Source organism: Eubalaena glacialis, chromosome 7 (genome assembly GCF_028564815.1).
Source record: "Eubalaena glacialis isolate mEubGla1 chromosome 7, mEubGla1.1.hap2.+ XY, whole genome shotgun sequence".
Classification (NCBI taxonomy): Eukaryota; Metazoa; Chordata; class Mammalia; order Artiodactyla; family Balaenidae; genus Eubalaena; species Eubalaena glacialis.
Window position 1 is genome coordinate 74291440 of NC_083722.1, and position 19623 is coordinate 74311062.

Here is a 19623-nt window from a genome sequence, read left to right on the forward strand (position 1 = left end):
GCTGATGGAGGAGGGAACCATGGGATATTGGTGAGGGGGTGGGGGAGGGACGGGGGCGGGTGGTGTGGCTCGCATTTGCTGCCTGAACTACTTGCAAGGATCAGCACAAATGTCTCCAGTGCAAAAGGCTGAGAGCACAGTGTGAGCAGTGGCAGGGATGCCAGCAACGGCCCAGCATGGCCTGGAGACAGAAAGCAACTGGTGTGCTGGAGAGGAAAATGAGAGGCCGGGAGTGATGGGAAATGAGGCCAGGGAGTCTGAAGGGCAGAGTCTGAGGGCCTTGTGGGCCACAAAGTGGCTGTAGGCTCCTTCCAGGGACAGTGGTAGCTTTGGAAGGTCCTGAAGCAAGAGAGCGAGGTTGGGGGGGGGGGTCTGCGTTGTAAGAAGCTCCCTCTGGCTGCTACGGTGTGGAGGGTGGAGTGCAAGGGCCAAGAAAGGAGACAAGGAAGCCAGTTGTCCAGGCAACAGAGGAGGCGGGGAGGGTAAAGGGGAGGGGACAAGGATGACCCCAGGCTTCTTGCCAGAGGCTGTGGGGATGAGGCACCATCAGGAAGAGGAGCTGCAGGAGAGGACAGTTTTGTATGTTTGAGGTGCCCAGTGATGCAGCCAGGACGAAGGCCTGGGCTGGAGGCAGCGGTGGTGTGTCCAGCTGTCAGCGTAGAGGTGGGGACAAGCCTGCGGTGAGGACCAGACCCCCTGGGGAGTGTGCAGAGTGAGGCAAGGAGAGCCCTAGGCAGCTCTGGATCTCCCTTTGTTTGTGGGGCAGGACAAGGAAGAAAGCAACGGAGCAGTCAGAGAAGTAGGGCCCTGGAGAGAGTGAGGTCACGCAGATAAAGACAGGGAGTGATGGGGTCATGGTGGGGAGAGCCTTCTGCCTCACTCAGCAGGACTCGCCCTACAAGACACAGGGCCTTGGGATGCAGGGTGAAGGCTGGGTTGGAGCCGGTGGAGGGTGAGGCGCAGGCACAGTGGTGAATGGGGCCCTGCAGGGCCTCCTGCCCAGCCAGCTGGTGCCCTCTCGCTGTCCTGAGTGGTTCCACCTATGACCCCTCTGCCCTCCACTGGCCTGAGAGCCCTCTTGTCATTCCTCCTAGATGACCTTGCCTCCAAGGCCAACATCCTGATCGACCCACTGGAGCTCCAGGCGGCCACCATGGATGACCTGGATGAGGATGAGGAGCCAGCCCCGGCTGCGGCCCAGGTGCCGCGGTAGGGGCAGGCAGGGGGCTTTGTGTTGGGCTGTCCCTCTATCATAAGGGCAGGGGTGTCACACGGGGCCATCTCCCCCTCCATGCAGGCAAGGAGCTTGTCCCCAGGCAGGTTCCCTTGCTGTAGGTGGAGGCATGAACTGACGGGTGTGGTGGGGCATGCCTCCTGCTGCTGAGTCCCTACGAGACACAGGGCCTTGGGATGCAGAGTGAAGGCTGGGTTGGAGCAGGAGGTGGAGGGTGAGGCGCAGGCACAGTGGTATCTGGGCCCCTGCGGGGCCTCCTGCCCAGCCAGCCGGTGCCCTCTCGCTGTCCCATTCCCCAGCCTCGCAAATCAAGGGAGCCATAAGTGGGCCCGGGTCCTGGGATTGCTGAGTGGCGTCTGGCCTCCTCTCTCTACCACAGCGCCCCATGCAGGCCCTGGCCATGGGGGGCGCGCTGCCCCTGCCTCGGCCCAGCTGGCTCAGTTCTCCAACCCTGGGCCGAGCCAACCGCTTCCTCAGCACAGCAGCTGTGAGCCTGATGACCCCACGGCGGCCTCTGAGCACCTCAGAGAAAGTGAAGGTCCGCACGCTGAGCGTGGAGCAGAGGACCCGTGAGGACAGTAGGTGCCAGGCAGGGCCAGGCGCGGCGCACTGAAGGATCCTTCTATCCTGTACAGCACTCCCCCGGGGCAAAGCCAAATACACCCCATTCCCTCCTGGTCCTGTGGCCTGGCAGTATCTCAGGGGTGTGGGAAGTGCACTCTGAGGGCAGGAAATTGATGCTACAGAAATAGGTCCTGGAGTGCAGGACCTTCCCTGCTCCCACCCACACATTCTCCCTGCAGGTCCCTCCTTGGGCCCAGGCATGGGGAGAGGGCCTCCTTCTCCTGCTGTAAGGCCCATCCTGGCTCCATAGGCTTAGAAGAGAACTGGAATGGCTCCGACCCTGACCCTGTCCTTCCCTATTCCCTAGTTGAGGGTAGCCAGTGGAATGAGGGCCTGCTGGTGGGGCGGCCCCCCGAGGAGCCTGAGCAGCCCCTCACCGAGAACTCCCTGCTGGAAGTCCTGGATGGTGCCATCATGATGTATAATCTCAGCGTTCACCAGCAGCTGGGCAAGGTCTCACGCCACTGGTCCATGCGCATGTTATGTGGTTCTGTGTGTTTAGATGCGTGTGTGTGTGCGCCCACATGTGCCCACGTGTCTCCAGGGGTGCCTGGGCGTGACTGTGCGTGTTAGCATATGCCACAACAAGACTAGTTTCTGCCAGTGCCGTTTGGGCCTGACCTGGTTGACTTCTGTGGGAGGGGGCTGTCCTGGGCCTAAGATTAAGGGTTTGGCAGGGCTGGGGTCCAGGCTGGGTGTGGAGAAACCTGTGCGAGGTGCCCAAGGGTCACCCTGGATGTGGTGTCTGGTGCTCTAGATGGTGGGAGTGTCCGATGATGTCAATGAGTATGCGATGGCTCTGAGGGACACAGAGGACAAGCTCCGCCGGTGCCCCACGCGGGTAAGGTGGACAGGCAGGTGGGTCTTTGGGAGGGCGGGGTGTTGAAGAGGGCAGCTTGCTCTCTGGGGGTCCCCAGGGAAGCCCATGAGGGAAAGCTGCTGTCCTGCCCCTGCCTCTGGGGTTGCCCAGCAGTTCTCCTCATCTCCACCCCAGCCCCGGGCAGACCACATCAGTGAGAGTGGGGCTGGCACCACGGCTAGGGACGGCCTGAGCCCCGTCAGCCAGCCATAGCCTGTGCCAAGATGCCCCTACCCTGGCCACTAAGTGCTGACGCACACCCACTCTCCTCATCAATTATGGATTCGACCCTGAGTACTTCCTCGGCCACTTGCAGAGTCAGCAGGAAGCAGGGCCTCCCTCCCTCCCTCCTTCCCTCCCCTGGAGCCCCTCTGCCGTAGCTCTCTGGCCTGGGGAACAGAGCCAAGTATGCCCAGTCTGGGCTGGGAGCCCCTGGCTCCCACCTGTCTACAGAACCCTGCGCTTGTCCAGGGCAAAAGCAGCTGCCAGAGCTGCAGTTCTAGCATGGAGTCCCTGGGGTGTCCCAGCCAGGGGCTCATCTCACATACCCTCAGCTGCGTCTCACTTCCACATTCTGAGGGGCACCTGTGGCCCTGTCTTGCTCAGGCTCACCAGCAGGTCAGGCTGAGGAGGGTTTTGAAGAGTGGAGCTGGGTCCGCCCAACACTTTGCCTGCCCTGGGCACCAGTGGGGCCCCTGCTAGGCTGCGTGGGTCTGGGCACGGGGCCATGTCCTGATTGTCCTCTCCTCCCTTCTCCTTGGGTGGCAGAGGAAGGACATCCTTGCAGAGTTGACGAAGAGCCAGAAGGTTTTCTCAGAAAAGCTGGATCACCTAAGTCGCCGTCTTGCCTGGGTCCATGCCACCGTCTACTCCCAGGTGAGCGGTGTGGCCTAGGCCAGCAGCTGCTGCCCTCCCCAAGCCCCCGGACTAGTCACTGATTGGGCAGGGTTGTGCTAGCCCCTCAGTGCTTCCTGCCCTCCTGGACCTCTGGCACACACGTGCCCCCTCCCTGCTCCTCATCCTCCCTCCTCCCACCTAGTGCCACATCCTCTGAACTTTTCATGCCCCATGAACTTAAGTAGATGCCATTTGTAGACCCCACTTCCCCACGCAGCTCATAACCCTCCATTCAAGGAACAGCCTGTCTCTACGTGCCTGCCACTGTCCGCTGCCCCTGCTCCTCTCCCAGCGCATCAGGGGCTCTGTGACCTCTCCCAAGCCTCACCCTGCGTCTGCATCTGCATCTGCTTCTCTCTGACTCCCCTCCCACTCGAGGCCACTGGCTTGTTCCCTTCTCACTCATTCTCTCACTCGTTCACTTATTAACATGCCCAGAGCCTGGAGGATGCCAGGTGCCATCCTGACACTGGGGACACTCAGTAGTGAACCAGAAAGCTGAGTCCCTGCCCTCCCGGGGTAGACGGGCAGACGGTGCACTCCCGCAGCGACCATGTTTTGACCCCCACCACCCCAGGCCCCGGACCCGCCGCACTTGTTTTATCTCCCCACCTGCCCTGGCATCTCCCCCTCCACAAGTGAGTGCCTTGGGATGCTCCCCATGTGCCCATGTAGGGCATCTGTTCACCTTCTTGGGTGTGCCCCTCCCCCATAACTGGGTGATCAAGGCCCTTGGTATCCCTGTCTCTACTGCTCTTTCTTCTGTTGACTCCTCCCCAACCCAAACCACCTCTGCCTTTTACCCCTCTGTTCTCTCTTGCCACAGACCACCTTGCTCCAGCCCCACAAAGATGGTCACTGTCATCGCACCACCAGGATTTCATGCCTGTCCACCTCCCTAGGCGATCTTGCCACCCCCTCCCACACTGTCTTCTTAGGAACCTCACCCTCCCATCTTTGTACCTTCTTCTTTTTAAATTCTGATAAAATATACACAACATAAAATTTACCATCTTAACCATTTAAAAAAGTTGTGGTAAAATACAATATGTAACTTATCATCTTAATCATTTTAAATGTACAGTTCAGCAGTGTTAAGTATATTTATTGCTGTGCAACCAGTCTCCAGAACTCTTTTCATCTCCCCAAACTGAAACTTATATCCACTAATTCCCATTCCCCCCTTCACCTCAGTCCTTGACAACCACTGTTCTACTTTCTGTCTCTGTGAATTTGACTACTCTAGTACCTCATATAAGTGGAATTTTTGTCACTGGCTTATTTCACCTAGCATAATGGTCTCATGGTTCATCTATGTTGTAGCATGTGTCAGGATTTCTTTCCTTTTTAAGGCTGAATAATATTCCATTGTGTGTATATACCACATTTTATTTATCCATTAATCCATCTATGGACATTTGAGTTGCTTCCACCTTTTGGCTATTGTGAATAATGCAGCTACGAACATGGGTGTGCAAATACCTTTTCAAGATCCTGTTTTTTAATTCTTTTGGGTATATACCCAGAAGCAAAATTGCTGGATCATATAGTAATTCTATTTTTAATTTTTTTGAGAAACTGCCATATTGTTTTTCATAGTGGTTGCACCATTCCCACTAGCAGGGCACAGGGTTCTGATTTCTGCCTATCCTTGCCAACACTTGTTTCTCAGAAATTTTTTTTTATTAATAGTAATCCTAATCTGTGTAAAGTGGTATCTCATTGTGGTTTTGATTTGCATTTCCCTAGTGATTAGTGATGTTGAGCATCTTTTCATGTAATTATTGTCCATTTGTATATCCTTCTTTGGAGAAATGTCTATTCAATCCTTTTGCCCATTTTTTAATCAGATTGTTTTTCTGTTTTTGATTTGTAGGAGTTCTTTATATATTCTGGGTATCAACCCTTTAGCAGATTATGATTTATAAATATTTCCTCCCATTTGCTCTTTTGATTGTGTCCTTTGATGCAATTTTTTAATTTTGATGGTCTAATTTATCTATTTTTTTCTTTTTTTGCCTGTGCTTTTGTTGTGATATCCAAGAAATCATTATCAAATCCAAGGTCATGAAGGTTTTCCCCTATGTTTTCTTCTAAGAGTTTTTAGCTCTTAAGTTTAGGTCTGTGACCCATTTTAAGTTAATTTTTGTATATGATGTGAGATAATGGTCCAACTTCATTCTTTTGTATGTGGATATCCAGTGTTCCCAGCACCATTTATTGAAAAGACTGTCCTTTCCCCATTGAATGGTCTTGGCACCCTTGTCAAAAATCATTTGACCATATATGTGAGGGTTTGGGGGTGGGGGGCTGTCTATTCCATTGGTCTGTATGTCTATGTTTATGCCAGTACCATACTGTTTTGATTATTGTAGCTTTGCAATAAGTTTTGCAATCAGGAAGTGTGAGATCTGCAGCTTTGTTCTATTTCAAGATTGTTTTGGCTATTTGGGGTCCCTTGAGATTCGACAGGAATTTTAGAATAGTTTTTTCTATTTCTGCAAAAAAAAAAAAAAGCCATTGGGACTTTTATAGGAATTGCGTTAAAACTGTAGATTGCTTTGGGTAGTATTGACATCTGACGATATTAAGTCTTCCAGTCCATGAACATGGGATGTCTTTCCATTTGTTTGTACCTTTTAAAATTTCTTTGAGCGACATTTCGTAGCTTCCAGTGTTTCCAGTGTTTCACTTCCTTGGTTAAATTTACACCTGTTTAATTAATTTTGATTCTAATGTAAATAGAATTATTTTCTCGATTTCCTTTTTGGATTGTTCCTTGCTTGTGTATAGAAACACAATTGACTTTTGTGTGTCGATTTTGTATCCTGCAAATTTCCTGAACTCGTTTATTAATTCTAATAGTTTTTTTGTGGAATCTTTAGGGTTTTCTACATATAAGATCATGTCATCTGCAAACAGAGATAATTTTACTCCTTTCCTTTTTAAAAAAATATTTATTTATTTATTTATTTATTTATTTGGCTGCGCCGGGTCTTAGTTGCAGCATGCAAGATCTTCATTGCAGCATGCAGGATCTTTAGTTGCAGCATGCAGACTCTTAGTTGTGGCATGCATGTGGGATCTAGTTCCTTGACCAGGGATCGAACCCAGGCCCCCTGCATTGGGAGCGTGGAGTCTTAACCACTGGACCACCAGCGAAGTCCCATACTCCCACCTTTCTAACGTAGATGGCTTTTACTTCTTTTTCTGGCATAATTCTGGCTAGAACTCCCAATACTATGTTGAATAGAAGTGGCAAAAGCAGACACCTTGTCTTGTTCTTGATCTTAGGGGAAAGCCTCTCGTTCTTTCACCATTGAGTATGATGTGAGCTATGGACTTTTCATAATACAGCCTTTATTATGTTGAACTGCCTTTTTTTTCTTCTACATTTGCAATGCTTACCCTCTTGCCTCCTGCTCATTCAGCTTCTCCCATTAGTAAAGGAAAAAGCCCGTGATGCCTTTCCCTCACTGTACATCTGCTTACACTACCGCTCTCTCCTTCCTTCTCTGTGTCTTGGCTTCCTCATCTTCCCTTCACTCTTTGCCCGGATCAGGCTCCTCCACTTTTCTGAAATAGTCTTGCAAGGTATCTATCGAGGTCCCCCGTCTCCCTTTGTGGACATATCTCCTCTCCCATTACAGTGGCCCCCTTGGCCGCATCGGTGCCATTGCCATCCTTTCCTCAGACTTGGTCTTCTCTGGCCTTCGGTGACGCCAGCTCCTGCAGGCCTCCCTGTCCGTGTGTACTCCCAGGCCCAGGCCCACCCTCTGACTTCTTGCTTACGTTTTCTCAGGCTCTCAGGTTTGAGAGCACATCAGAGAGCTGGTGGAAAGTGCAGCTGCTCCGGCTCCACTCCAGGAGATGTGGTGCTATGGGTCTGGACTGGGGCCTAGGGCCTCACTCTGGTTGGTGACGCCTCCTGGCCCCTTTTGTGGGATAGACTATCTGGAAACCATACTGTGGGGAACTGGGCCCTTGGCAGGTTTTGTCTGCTTTCCATGGCCTCTGTTCCACCAGCAGTCATGCTACCTTTGACCTTCACACCACCTTCTCCTCTGAGCTCCAGACCCATTTTCTACCTGCCTCCTTAACACCACCTCTTTGGGGGCATCGCTGGGTACCTCATGCTCCACATGTCCTAAGCCACATCCCCTCTGCCCTTCACCAGGCCTGCTTCTCCCCCAGGACTTCCAACCGCCATGGAGGCTCCATCACGCACAGAAATGTGGGCCCCATTCTTGTCGCGACCATTCCCTTGCCCTCACAGCCAATTGGTGCATCCGCATGCCTGGCCATCCAGTCCCTTTGCTGTCTTGGGCCTAGCCAAGGCTGTAGCTTCCTCACTGCCTTGTCCCCACTTGTCCCTGCAGCCCCTTCTGCTCTGGGCAGTGTTCCAACACAGGCTTCTGGTCACATGGCACCCTCTCGCTTAACACCTTCTGTACCTTAAAAAATTGCAACCCAGGATTCTGGTCGGGGTTGTAGTGCTGCCCTGTCCAGGCTGGTGGCTCGTCTTGCCTGCCCAGTACAGTGCTTGATTGCTCCTACCTGAGCCACTGCTCTCACTTCCTGGAATCCAGTTCTCATGTCATGTTCCTGGGAGGCCTTTCCTAATCTCCAGACCGGGCCACACCCCCTGTGACCCCTCCCGTGAACAGCCCAGCAACACCCTGTGTGCCTCCCACAGGAGAAGATGCAGGACATCTACTGGCTGCTGCGTGTCTGCCTGCGGACCATCGAGCATGGAGACCGCACAGGTCCTCTCTTTGCCTTCATGCCCGAATTCTACCTGAGTGTGGCCATCAACAGCTACAGTGCTCTCAAGAATTACTTTGGCCCTGTGCACAGCATGGAGGAGCTCCCAGGTGATGGGGCCATTCAGGCTGGGAGGGGACAGAAAACGGGGCCTCTGGAGTGAGCCCTAGGAGCCCTGTTCTGAGCCCTCGTGGCCCAGCAGCACACATCCCACGTAGGGGAGGAGGTGAGGCTCTGCCCAGCATCATACAAGCATTTGCAAAAGTCCCACATGGTGGAGAGCCCTGTCCTAGTACCAGCAGCCATAGAACCAACAGCTCCTCCCTGGTGTTAAGAGGGAAACAGACGAAATGGAGTACAGGGTGTGGGGATCACCCCCACCCCACCCACCCTGCCCCACCCCGCCCCGCCCTGCCCCGGCTTTTACTTCCTTCTTGGTGCTTCTGTGGCCCAGGAGCCAGCTGGCCTCTTACCTTGCTGCCCTGGCGCTGGCCATGGGGTGTGGCATCCCATGCAGGGGCAGAGTGGCTTGTCTTTGCAGATCACAGCAAGGAGCAGGGGGGCCCTGCTGATGGCCACATAGGAGTCTGGGCTTCTTGCAGACCACTGATTCCAGGCTGGGCTTGGCAGTTTATGTCTGGACTAGGCTGTGGGCTTTTAGGCTCCTGGCCTGTCCCCTTGCCCTGCCCTAGGCCTCGGTGCAGGCTTTGTCCTCAGAGGTGGAGCTGTGGGTGCCCAGGGGGCTTTGACTGCTGAGCCCTGCAGTGTGTGTGCTGCGATGGGTTTGAGCCCAGGCAGGACTCTTGTCAGGACCTATCCTCCTGCTGGGACCCGCCCAACGCCCACAATGAGTCTGTGCCTTCGCCTCTCACCAACTGCTAGTGAATGCCCTGCCTAAAGTCCCCAGATGTCGGCTTGGGCTCAGACTAACCCAAGCCCACTCACCAAGGGGTGTGCCTGCCTCTGGAGTCCGCACTCCCAATCATCTCGTCCTACTACCCAACCCTGCAGGCTATGAAGAGACCCTGACCCGTCTGGCTGCCATCCTTGCCAAACACTTTGCCGACACACGCATCGTGGGCACTGGTGAGGTGCCCGACAGAGGGCTGGGGGAGATGGGGACGGACGGGATGGCACCTCTGGCTGGCTATTTTCTGCGCACAATGCCGGCCAGGTGGGTATGAGGCATGGGCACCAGGGCTCATGCCAGGCACCTGCTGAGGCATGGCCTGTCCCAGCAGATATCCGTGACTCGCTGATGCAGGCCCTGGCCAGCTACGTGTGCTACCCAAACTCCCTGCGGGCTGTGGAGCGGATCCCTGAGGAGCAGTGAGTGGGGGCCCGGGGGCAGGGGGGCACGCACTCTGCCCTGCACAGCACTAGCCTCACCCCGTGCCTGCCACCCATTGCTCTCACAGGCGTATCGCCATGGTGAGGAGTCTCCTGGCTCCCTATGAGCAGCGGCCCTGGGCCCAGACCAACTGGATCCTGGTGCGGCTCTGGAGGGTAAGCCTGGCTGGAGAGGAGGTGGCTATGGCTGGCTGGAGGGAGGGGTTGCCCTGCCCCACTGACCTCCCGCCAACTCCACCCCCAGGGCTGTGGGTTTGGGTACCGCTATACACGGCTGCCACATCTGCTGAAAACCAAACCCGAGGATGCCAATTTGCCCAGCCTCCAGAGTGAGTATCCAGGTTTGGCAGGCGGGGGCCCTCACCCGCTGCTCTTGGGTTCTCGCAGACTTTCCCACTTCTTCCAGCCTCAGTCCTGGACTCGTGTTGGGCCCCAACTCCCTGTGTATCCCCTGGGGTTTCCATTTCCCTGCTTCCTCCCAGTCTAAGGACACTCTGGTCCTCTTGAGTTTTGCTTTCCAGTCCCATGTGTGTCCTTTGGTCCTGAACGATCTGCATGTGTCACAGTGAAAAGGGGCAGCATCTTCCCAGGCTGCTGGCAGCTTATGCAAAGTGAGGACCCTATCCCTTGCCCTCTGAACCAGCTCCCTGACTTCCAGCCTTGTCCCAACTCCATGTCCTTCTGCCCCTTTACTTTCACTAGCTGGTGCCAGACCCTGGATACCTGAGTCAAGGCAGGGGCACAGACTAGGGGCTGGCCAGGGCCCCAAAGGGTGTCCATGGGGCTTCCTGGAGGAAGTGGCCTTTGGTTGGGAGCAAAGTCTGCATTTTCTGTCCTGGGCCTATGGTCCAGCAAAGCCCTGTGAGCCTGGACCTTCCCTGGGCCCAGCCCAGGGTCTTGGGCTGTCTTGCTTGCAGAATCTGCCTGCCACATGCTGTACTCACCCCACACAGTGGCTCTTTTTAGCCCACGTGGTATGTTTCTGCCCTTGTGGGAGTGTTTGGGCCTAAAGGGGTCCCCAGAGGCCAAGTTCCTTGTGCAGAGTCACACAGCAAGTCCTTGCCAGTTGCCTTGGTCCTGCCTCCAGGGTGGACCTGAGCTGCAAGTGGAGAACAGCAGTGGGGCCAGATAGGCATCCTGCTGCTGTAGGAACTATTGATTTGCAGGGGGTGAGGTATGCCTAGCCCAGTGTGGCTGAGGGCTCTGGTTACTGCTGCCTGTCAGCCCAGACTTGGCGCCCACCACCTCAGCCGTATGCCAAGGCCAGGCCAAGGGCAGCAGAGGACAGTGGAGGATGGCAGGGCTCAGAGTAGGCTCTTGGGAGAAATGGCCTTGATACGAGTGAAGAGGGGTCTAGGTTGCCCTGTCTAGGTGTAGCCCTTCCTGAAGGGCATGTGACTGAGAACTTTCTGGGGATCAGGCTGGGGCTTGGGGGCGGTTCTAGAACTGGGGGTGGGGGAGGCATTGGGAACAACTGCAGCCTGTGGTTGGCCCAGCAGAGGGAGGGGACAGATTTAGCCCTAACCCCCAGGCAGCACTGCACCCTGTCCGCCTGCCTTCAAGACCTGAGTGTTCCCAGGGAGCTGTCTGTCTGCCCTTACACCAATGGCCTGTGAGTGAGGACAGAGGCAGACGGGCAGGGGCCGCTGACTGGAGTCCCGATGATGCCCCTCCCCATGTCCCCACAGAGCCCTGCCCCTCCACCCTGCTGCAGCAGCACATGGCAGACCTGTTGCGGGAGGGTCCTGACGTGGCACCCAGCTTCCTCAACAGTGTCCTCAACCAGCTCAACTGGGCCTTCTCTGAGTTTATCGGCATGATCCAGGAGGTGGGTCACGGAGGGACCTTGTGGGCCAGGGGGTTGCAGAGGATGAGGCACGATCTGTGGTGTGGCCAGACCACTGACTGCTGCCCACCCACACATTGGTGGCTTAGATCCAGCAGGCTGCTGAACGCCTGGAGCGGAACTTTGTGGACAGCCGGCAGCTCAAGGTATGTGCCACCTGCTTTGACCTCTCGGTCAGCCTGCTGCGCGTCTTGGAGATGACCATCACGCTGGTGCCTGAGATATTCCTCGACTGGGCCCAGCCTACCTCCGAGATGCTGCTGCGGCGTCTCGCACAGGTGTGTCCATCTGGGCAAGGGTGGTTGGGACCCTGGGGACACCCCAGTGGTGTGAGCCCACCCATCCACCAACGGGCTCCTGCCCTCACAGCTGCTGAACCAGGTGCTGAACCGGGTGACAGCTGAGAGGAACCTGTTTGACCGCGTGGTCACCCTGCGGCTGCCTGGTGAGGACCTAGAAGCCCTGTACCCAACACACCACAGGCCTTGGTTCCTCTGCCAGGAGCAGTGCTGCCTGATTCTACATTCTGCACCGGGACAGCCTGGCTTGGCACCCCCAGCCTAGCTCAGCCTTCTGTGGGGAGGAGGGTGGGAAGTGTGAATGACGATGATGTCAGCTGGGCAGGGATGGAGACCCTGCAGCGGGAGCACTTGGGTAGCTCATCCCCTTCCTTCCCTTTCCCTTAGGCCTGGAGAGTGTGGACCACTACCCTATTCTGGTGGCAGTGACAGGCATCCTGGTACGACTCCTGGTGCACGGCCCAGCCTCAGGGTGAGTGTTAGGGGCTGGGGTCCCCTGTGGGGGCTGGGCAGGGCCTTCCAAAGCTCATCTCTCACATGGACTTCAGCGTCAGGTCTGGAGCTGGGAGGAAGGTAGTGAGGTGTGAACTGAGTAACTAGGTGGCTGCAGCAGCAGCAGCAGCTCAAAGCAGGAGAATCCAGGAGCTCAGCAGAGCAGGGTGCCCTGGCCCACGGGCACAGCCGCTGGCTGTGGCTGTGCCTAAGGCAGGGGCAGGGGAACTAAGACTGTGCTAAGGGCGGGGTGCCATCCTGCGATATCCAGGGACGCACTGCTGGGGTTAAGAGCTGAGCACACACACTGCCACCTGTGTCTGTGAAGGCTCCAGCGACGAGCATGTACTATCTTTATTAAGAAATTCCATGATAGCTGGATCCAGGACACTTGTGGGCCCCCCAGCTCAGCCCTCACTCAGGAGGGGTTCCCAGTCCCCGCTTCCCTGCCTCCCTGCAGTGGGAGTGGTGAGATGCATATGAAGCCAGGGCACTGCTTCAGCCATTAGGCCGATACCAGTGCCAGCCCTTAAGAGGATTCTACCCTTGGGAGACAGCAAGTTCCGGCTCGGCCCTCCCATCTTAGCCACGCTCAGCAGGCTTTTTACTGCTGAAAAGCTGGGGGAACAGGCCGTTGGTGCCCCTTACCGTTGTCTTGCGAGCCCATGGGAGAGGCTCTGCCCTCAGAGTGGCCTGCGATGCCCCTGGGGGTCTCTTGAGGAGCCTTGCCTGCTAGTTGCCTTCTCACCAGACTGCATGGACTCGTGAAGCTTCAAGTAGCTTGAATGTTGGTGCATGGGGAGTCACATTTCACCAGAGGGAGGGCTTGTAATTCCTCTTTCCACCCTCGGGGTGGGGACTCAGTCTTCCTTTGAAGTCCTCCTCCTTTTCCCCCGTGGGCCACTCCCGTCCCCTTGGGAAGTGGAAGGTGGTCATGCTTCAATTCTTCACCACCACTCTCCTTGATGGCTGCCTCAGCCCCTGCGGGTGAACCTGGGGCTCTAATGCAAGGGCTCTTCCAGATGGTCCTCAGTTCCAATCCTCATGTGGGCACAGGTAGGCCCTGCTACGTCCTGGGATGTTTTGGTCCTGTGCTGCTGGGGAGAAGCAGGAGAGAGTTGGGGACTTCAGCCCCTTTACCAGTGAGTGGGGTTGCTGTGGTTTATGTTGAGGCCCACACAGGAGGCTGGAGGACCAAGCCCAGTGCTTCCCACCAGCATCTGGCAGTTCTCTGGGCAGCAGCAGGGAGCAGGGCAAGCAGCGGGCAGGCAGTGGCCTCGGTGGGGCCCCTGGGTAGCCTAGGTCATCACCAGACCCTCAGAGCCTGTGGAGCTAGCAGACTCAGAGCCAGCCTTGAGCCGCAGGCCCATGGGATTGTAGAGATCAAAGTTCTCAGCTACCGCTAGCTGCACACGACCATTGAGGCTTCTCCTGCCAGGCTCCAGAAAGACCACGTGCTTGTGGACACTGGCCTTGCGTCTTGGTGCGTCGGGCAGCGTGGTGCTGAGCACTGAGGACTGTGCGCTCAGCTCCTGGAGTGGGCTGGGTGTTCGGGGCCAGCGGCGGCAGCAGCAGGTGCGATGGTAGCAGCGGCGGCAGCCGGGGCAGGGTGGCACGAACAGGTAGAGAAGCACGAGCACCAGGCCCACAGCGCAGCCCAGCAGTGTGGTGAAGCCCGTGTTGAAAGTGTCAGGCTCAGGGTGTGGAAAGTGCACACTCACGTTGTACTCGTGTGTCTGGTTGTGATGCAGGTGGGGTCCAGTAGCCAGGCACACAAAGACACCCTCGTGCCATGGCTGCACGTTGCTGATGGCCAGGCTGCCATCAGCCCGCACTGCGATGCTGCCGTTGCGAGATCCTGGTGCCATGAGCAGCTCATGCTGCGGCGAGACCCAGGCAATGTGTACGGCTGGGGCGCTGGTGTTGCAGTGTAGCCTCAGGGACTGCCCCACCTGCACATGCAGCTGTTCTTCAGGCTGCTCTAGGCCCCGAGCCAGGGCAGCTGAGCAGTTCTCAAAGACACGGCTGTGCTCAAAGAAGCGCACGCGGGAGGTGGGTACCTTGAAGGCCAGGCACGTGTACTCGCCCGCGAAGTCGCTCACGGCGCTGAGCCCCCGCTGGTGCCAGCGCTGCAGCAGGTGGTAGAGACGGCAGTCACAGGGTAATGGGTTGTTGTGCAAGTAAAGGCCGTTCTTGAGAAAGGCTGGCAGTGAAGCCAGGTCAGGTACAGGGATGCGTCCTAGGTGGTTGGAGGAGAGATCCAGGGTACGTAGGTGGGTCGTGCCCAGGCCGTGCAGGTGATTGAAAGAGAAGGACGCAAGTTCATTGCAGCCCAGGTAGAGACGACTGAGCGCGCCCAGGCCGTGGAAGGCCTGCTCGTCCAAGTGCGCCAGGCGGTTATTGAACAGAAGCAGCATCTTGAGCTCCCCCAGGCCGTCGAGGTCGTGGCGGCCGAGGGCCCGCAGGGCGTTAGATGATAAATCGAGCAGCCGCAGGCCACTGGCATTGGTGAAAACTCCCCGACCTAGCGCATCCAGCTCGTTGTGATTTAAACGCAGGGTGCGGAGCCGGGAGAGGGGCGCCAACCAGCCGGGGCGCAGGCGCTGCAGCGCATTGTGGCTCAGGTCGAGGTCTGCAGCTGCAGCTGGTAACGCGACCGGCACATCCTGCAGCCCCAGGCCGGCGCAGCTCAGGAGGTCGGCAGCACAGACACATTTGTAGGGACAGTTATGAGGCGCAGGGGACAGGAAGCCCTCGGAGTCCAGGGTGCTTAATCCGACGCGCAGCATGCACAGCAGTGTGCCCTGCAGCACCAGCCGGGCCATGGTGGCGGCTGCCAGGGGTGGGACAGGGCAGCTCGGTGTGGGGCGCAGCTCCGAGACTCACCCACTTCACATCCAGCCAGAAGTGCAGGGCGCTAAATGGCCAGTGGCCAGCGAGACAGGATGCGAGCTCCGTCCCGCAAGGCCGACCGCGCCAGCTGCCCGGTCCCAGGTTTTGGGTTGTGAGTTGGGGCCACGCTCCGCTCAACACTCCCTTCTCAGGCTTCCCCAGCTCTCTCCTGAGTGCCTTTGTGAGCACTCAGCTTCTAAATACTCTCCGGGAGGCGATTTCTTAGGGGCGGGGCCTCAGGCTCCCATTGGCTCCCATTGGAGGGGCGGGGTAGCCGCGTCCCCCGGCGATCATAGGCCCCCGCGTGGCCGCCAGAGGGTGAGCGAGTCGGACCACAATGCCCCAGCCTAAGCTTGGCAGGCGGCTTTCCAGAGGGCCCTGTCTCCCGGAACCCTGGGAAGCACGCCTTTAAGCTTCTTGTGTTCTTTGTGTTTTCTTTGAAGGGTTAACGTTTATGAGGGGGCAGGTGTTTTCTTTGAAGGGTTAACGTATATGATTGGGCATCTGTTTCCTTTGAATGGTTAACGTAAATGAAGGGGCAGGTGGACTTCCATTATCTTCTGGTGGTGCCCCCTTAAACTGGTACCCGGCAATGTGGGTCCTTACCGGGATCTAGGACTTTACTGGGAGGACTGGAGAGAAGCAGGGAGATTGGGTGGAATGAACCAGGCAATAATGCAAGTAGGCTGGACTTTCCAGCCCCACCCCTCCGATAGATACTGATTTCAGACAAGCCCAGCATTCTGACTACCCTTGTACCCTCTCCCACCTAGGACAGAGAGAGCCACATCAGTGCTCCTGGCTGATCCCTGCTTCCAGCTCCGCTCCATATGCTATCTGCTGGGGCAGCCAGAGCCCCCTACCCCTGGCACTACCCTGCCTGCCCCTGACCAGAAGCGCTTCTCCCTACAGAGCTGTGAGTAGGCCGGGGGTGGGTCAGGGAAGAGAGGGATTTGGGGCTGGGCCAGGTCAGTAGTCTTGAGAAGAGCAAATTTCCAGGCAGGGAGTACTCAAGAGGCACTGGGTTCTAGGGCCACATTTGGCCTGACACCTCCTTCCACCCGCCAGACACAGATTACATCAGTGTTGAGGAACTGGCCCAGGTGGAACAGATGTTGGCACACCTGACCTCTGCGTCTGCCCAGGCAGCAGCTGCCTCCCTGGTGAGTGGGGCCACAGCATACGGGTCCACACAACCCCAGTACACATCACCACAGCTGTGTGCGTAGTGTACACCCAACTTGTCTGGGCACCCAACCCCAGCCCACCCTGCACTCTGCTCCCTGCAGCCCACCAGTGAGGAAGACCTCTGCCCCATCTGCTATGCTCACCCCATTTCTGCTGTGTTCCAGCCCTGTGGCCACAAGTCCTGCAAGTAAGTGGGCTGCACGGGCACAAGGGGCTGGGTGGGGAACAGCAGGGATACACAGGCCACCTTTATGCTCTCCCCTGTTATAGAGCCTGCATCAACCAGCACCTGATGAACAACAAGGATTGCTTCTTCTGCAAAGCCACCATCGTGTCTGTAGAGGACTGGGACAAGGCAGCCAGTGCAAGTGCCACTTCCTCGGCTGCCTAGGCCTGCCTGGCCCACACAGCAGGAACCTCTACCCTTAAACTCAAACCCAGGCTGGGCCCTATTTATGAGCCCCTTGCCCTGTCCCCCACGGCCCCCCACCATGCCCTATTTGTGCCTGAGCTTGACTTTCAGTCAGGGCCACAGTGAGCATTAAATTATTATTCCATACAGTCCTGGCCCAGCCCATCTTGAGGGAGTGGGCTTTGTGGGGTATCTTGCCAGATTATGTCCACAGGCGAAGGCGGGTGTCCGACGGCTTCAGCCTTGTCCAATCCTCCCCAGTCAAATGGCAATGAGTCCAGGGCCTCCTGATGTGTCGAGCCAGTGATCCCCTTGCCAGTGGGGAAATGGGGGCTCGGCCAGCCCCGCAGCATCCTCACATGATGATGCGGGGCTCCGGCACCGACTCACCAATAGACTTGTGGGGCAGCACACTGGCCCCGTTGAGGTAGAGCTCGTCGTTAACTATGACGTCCTCACCCAGCACTGTCACGTTCTCCATGCGCACCTTGGGGGGAGGGGCAGGCCTGTCAGCGAGGCAGAGGCATTCCCCCACCCTCTCCATCTGGCCCAGCCAGGAGGCTTACCCACTGGCCCACGCGGCAGCGCCAGCCTACAATGCAGGACTCCAGCCAGGAGTGGGAGCGAATGTGGGCGTCTCGCAGCACCGTGCACCGCCGAATGCACACACCATCCTCCACCACCACACCAGGACCCAGACTCACGTTGGGGCCAATGCTGCAGTTTTCGCCAATACGGGCACTTGGGTCCTGAGGACAGTGGGGAAAACACAAGTGGGCCATCTGTCCCCCAAGATTGAGGGGGTTGACAATGCTCTGGGCAAGGGCCTCACCACCAGCACGTTGCCCACAATGCCAGGACCTGAGCACAGTTGCTCAGGCTGCTTCTGTCGCAGCGACTGCAGGAAGAGGCACATGCCAGTGAGGAAATCCTTGGGCTGCCCAATGTCCATCCAGAAGCCTGTAGGGAGAGAATGCATCAGGGGCTCAGCCCAGCCACAGACCACCCCCACCCTGTGGCCTCCCTGCCTCACCCTGCAACTCCATGGCATAGAGCTGCCCCTCCTTGGCCATGACAGGGAAGATCTCCTTCTCAATGGATGTGGGCTGCAGCTGTGGGAGTGGGCAGCTCATGAGCAGGGTCATGGCAGTGGTGGCCTTCCCTACCCCAGCCCACCCAGCAGCTGGCTTCTACACACCTGGATGCGCCGTAGCACTGCAGGGCTCAGGATGTACATGCCTGCGTTGATCTTGTTGGACACAAACACCTGCGGCTTCTCCACGAACCGGTGAATGCGGCCTGTGTCCGCCTCACACACCACCACACCGTACTTAGAGGGTTCCTCCACTTTGGTCACCTGAGTGCAGGGGGACTTCAGGCCTAGTCCAGTGCTCCTGAGCCTTGATACACATGTTGTCCTAAATTTCACGGGCTTTGCCACAAATGCTTAAAGGCACAAACTGCACAGCTCTGCATCCACAACACCAAGGGGCAGTTCAAGGCTGGAGGATGGGAGAGGCTGGGGAGGCTGCGCATGGGGACAGGAACATTAGAGCAGAAAGACGTGCTTGCTTACCAGAATTGAGCCCTCCTGGCCATGGTGTCGGTGGAACTGCACCATGGCTTGAAAGGGGAAATCGCAGATCACGTCACTGTTGAGGACGAAAAAAGGGTCTGCAGTCTCAGAGAGCAAGTCACGGGCCAGTGCCAGGGGCCCAGCTGGGGGAGAGGAACAGGTCACCATCATCTTGGGGGTCTGAGCCCCTGGATCCAGGCTCAGCAGTCCCCATCCAGGCTGAGTCTTGCCCCTTCCCTGGCCCTAAACCCTCCCCAAGGGACCTTCCTGTCTCTACTGACCTGTCCCTAAAGGCTCCTCTTCATGGGACATAGAGATTCGGATTCCTAGCTGGAAGGAAAAAAACCCCCGTCAGGTTCCTCTCACCAGGGGGAAAAGTTGAGCGGGGACCAGGGCAAAGAGCCAGAAGTCCGTGCCTCACCCTTTGCTCCTGCGCCTTCATTTCCTTCTCCAGCACCTGAGACATATAGCTCACAGCCAGAATCACGTGGTCCACGCCGGCCTGTGGGACAGAACGGCGCCGGCCGCCAGGCGGACTCAGCCGAAGGCACAGGTGTCCCCGATCCCCAATCGCTGGCCGTCCCTCATCCTATCAGGTCCTACCAAGACCCCGGCCCCGGGCCTTACCGCGGCCAGCGCCTCCACTTGGTGCAGCAAGATGGGCTTATTGCAGAAGTCCACCAGCGGCTTCGGGATGCTTAGTGTCAGCGGCCGCAGGCGCGTCCCATAGCCGCCCACCAAAATCAGTGCCTTCATTGCGCCTGCGGGCGGCCGGAGAGTGAGTCCCGGGCTCCGAGGTGTCCGCGGCCCGCCTGGCGCACCCCTGCCGCACACTCCCGCCGCTGTGCCCGGCCCCGCGCCCTTCACCCGCCAGACTGACCAACTCTGGCTCTGCCTTGTCCGCCCAGTCCGCGCTGACGCTAGGTCCGGGACCGCAGCAAACCGAGACGCGACGCCGGACGGATACCGACTGCCTCCCAACTCGGGCCGGCGGCCGGCGGGAAGTGACGTAAACTCGGGCGGCCCAATCAGCTACCGTATACGTGGCACACCGTCGGCGTCGGAGCGCCGGGACGCGACGCTCCGGCCGACGCAGCCAATGAGAGCCGAGCGCGCCGGGCTGCCATGGGGACCGGGACCCGGACCTGCGGGTCAGCTGGCCATTGGCGGATCCAAAAGCGGAGCTGGCG

General features: G+C 57.4%; 3 protein-coding genes across 11 annotated transcripts in view; 1 reads left to right on the forward strand and 2 right to left on the reverse strand.

Moving 5' to 3' along the window:
- The window catches only part of RNF123 (ring finger protein 123), a 29334-nt gene extending 12328 nt beyond the window's left edge, over positions 1-17006 (forward strand). For all 7 annotated transcript variants that reach the window (XM_061196834.1, XM_061196829.1, XM_061196835.1 and 4 more), the window contains 18 exons: positions 1095-1201; positions 1614-1812; positions 2166-2311; positions 2616-2699; positions 3486-3593; positions 8311-8488; positions 9390-9464; positions 9620-9707; positions 9797-9884; positions 9973-10057; positions 11417-11556; positions 11664-11852; positions 11944-12019; positions 12261-12345; positions 16031-16173; positions 16326-16420; positions 16547-16632; positions 16716-17006. In XM_061196834.1, coding sequence (XP_061052817.1) covers positions 1095-1201; positions 1614-1812; positions 2166-2311; positions 2616-2699; positions 3486-3593; positions 8311-8488; positions 9390-9464; positions 9620-9707; positions 9797-9884; positions 9973-10057; positions 11417-11556; positions 11664-11852; positions 11944-12019; positions 12261-12345; positions 16031-16173; positions 16326-16420; positions 16547-16632; positions 16716-16836 — 2093 coding nt within the window. In that variant the 3' untranslated portion in view covers positions 16837-17006. The remainder of the gene's footprint in view (positions 1-1094; positions 1202-1613; positions 1813-2165; positions 2312-2615; positions 2700-3485; positions 3594-8310; positions 8489-9389; positions 9465-9619; positions 9708-9796; positions 9885-9972; positions 10058-11416; positions 11557-11663; positions 11853-11943; positions 12020-12260; positions 12346-16030; positions 16174-16325; positions 16421-16546; positions 16633-16715) is intronic.
- AMIGO3 (adhesion molecule with Ig like domain 3) lies at positions 12685-16903 on the reverse strand. The gene has a single exon (XM_061196837.1). The coding sequence runs from the start codon at positions 15188-15190 to the stop codon at positions 13664-13666; it is 1527 nt and encodes a 508-aa protein (XP_061052820.1). The 5' UTR covers positions 15191-16903; the 3' UTR covers positions 12685-13663.
- On the reverse strand, positions 16976-19420 carry GMPPB (GDP-mannose pyrophosphorylase B). Of its 3 annotated transcripts, none has more exons than XM_061196840.1 (10): positions 19314-19420; positions 19061-19194; positions 18855-18935; positions 18715-18763; positions 18434-18576; positions 18056-18214; positions 17891-17969; positions 17690-17817; positions 17424-17606; positions 16976-17344 (listed from the first exon to the last, which is right to left on the reverse strand). In XM_061196840.1, exons 2-10 carry the CDS (start codon positions 19187-19189, stop codon positions 17213-17215), a joined length of 1083 nt encoding a protein of 360 aa, XP_061052823.1. In that variant the 5' UTR covers positions 19190-19194; positions 19314-19420; the 3' UTR covers positions 16976-17212. The 3 variants fall into 3 exon arrangements, with proteins under 3 accessions (XP_061052823.1, XP_061052822.1, XP_061052821.1); XM_061196839.1 differs by having other exon boundaries at positions 18056-18229; XM_061196838.1 differs by having other exon boundaries at positions 18056-18289.
- Positions 19421-19623: the final 203 nt, after the last annotated feature.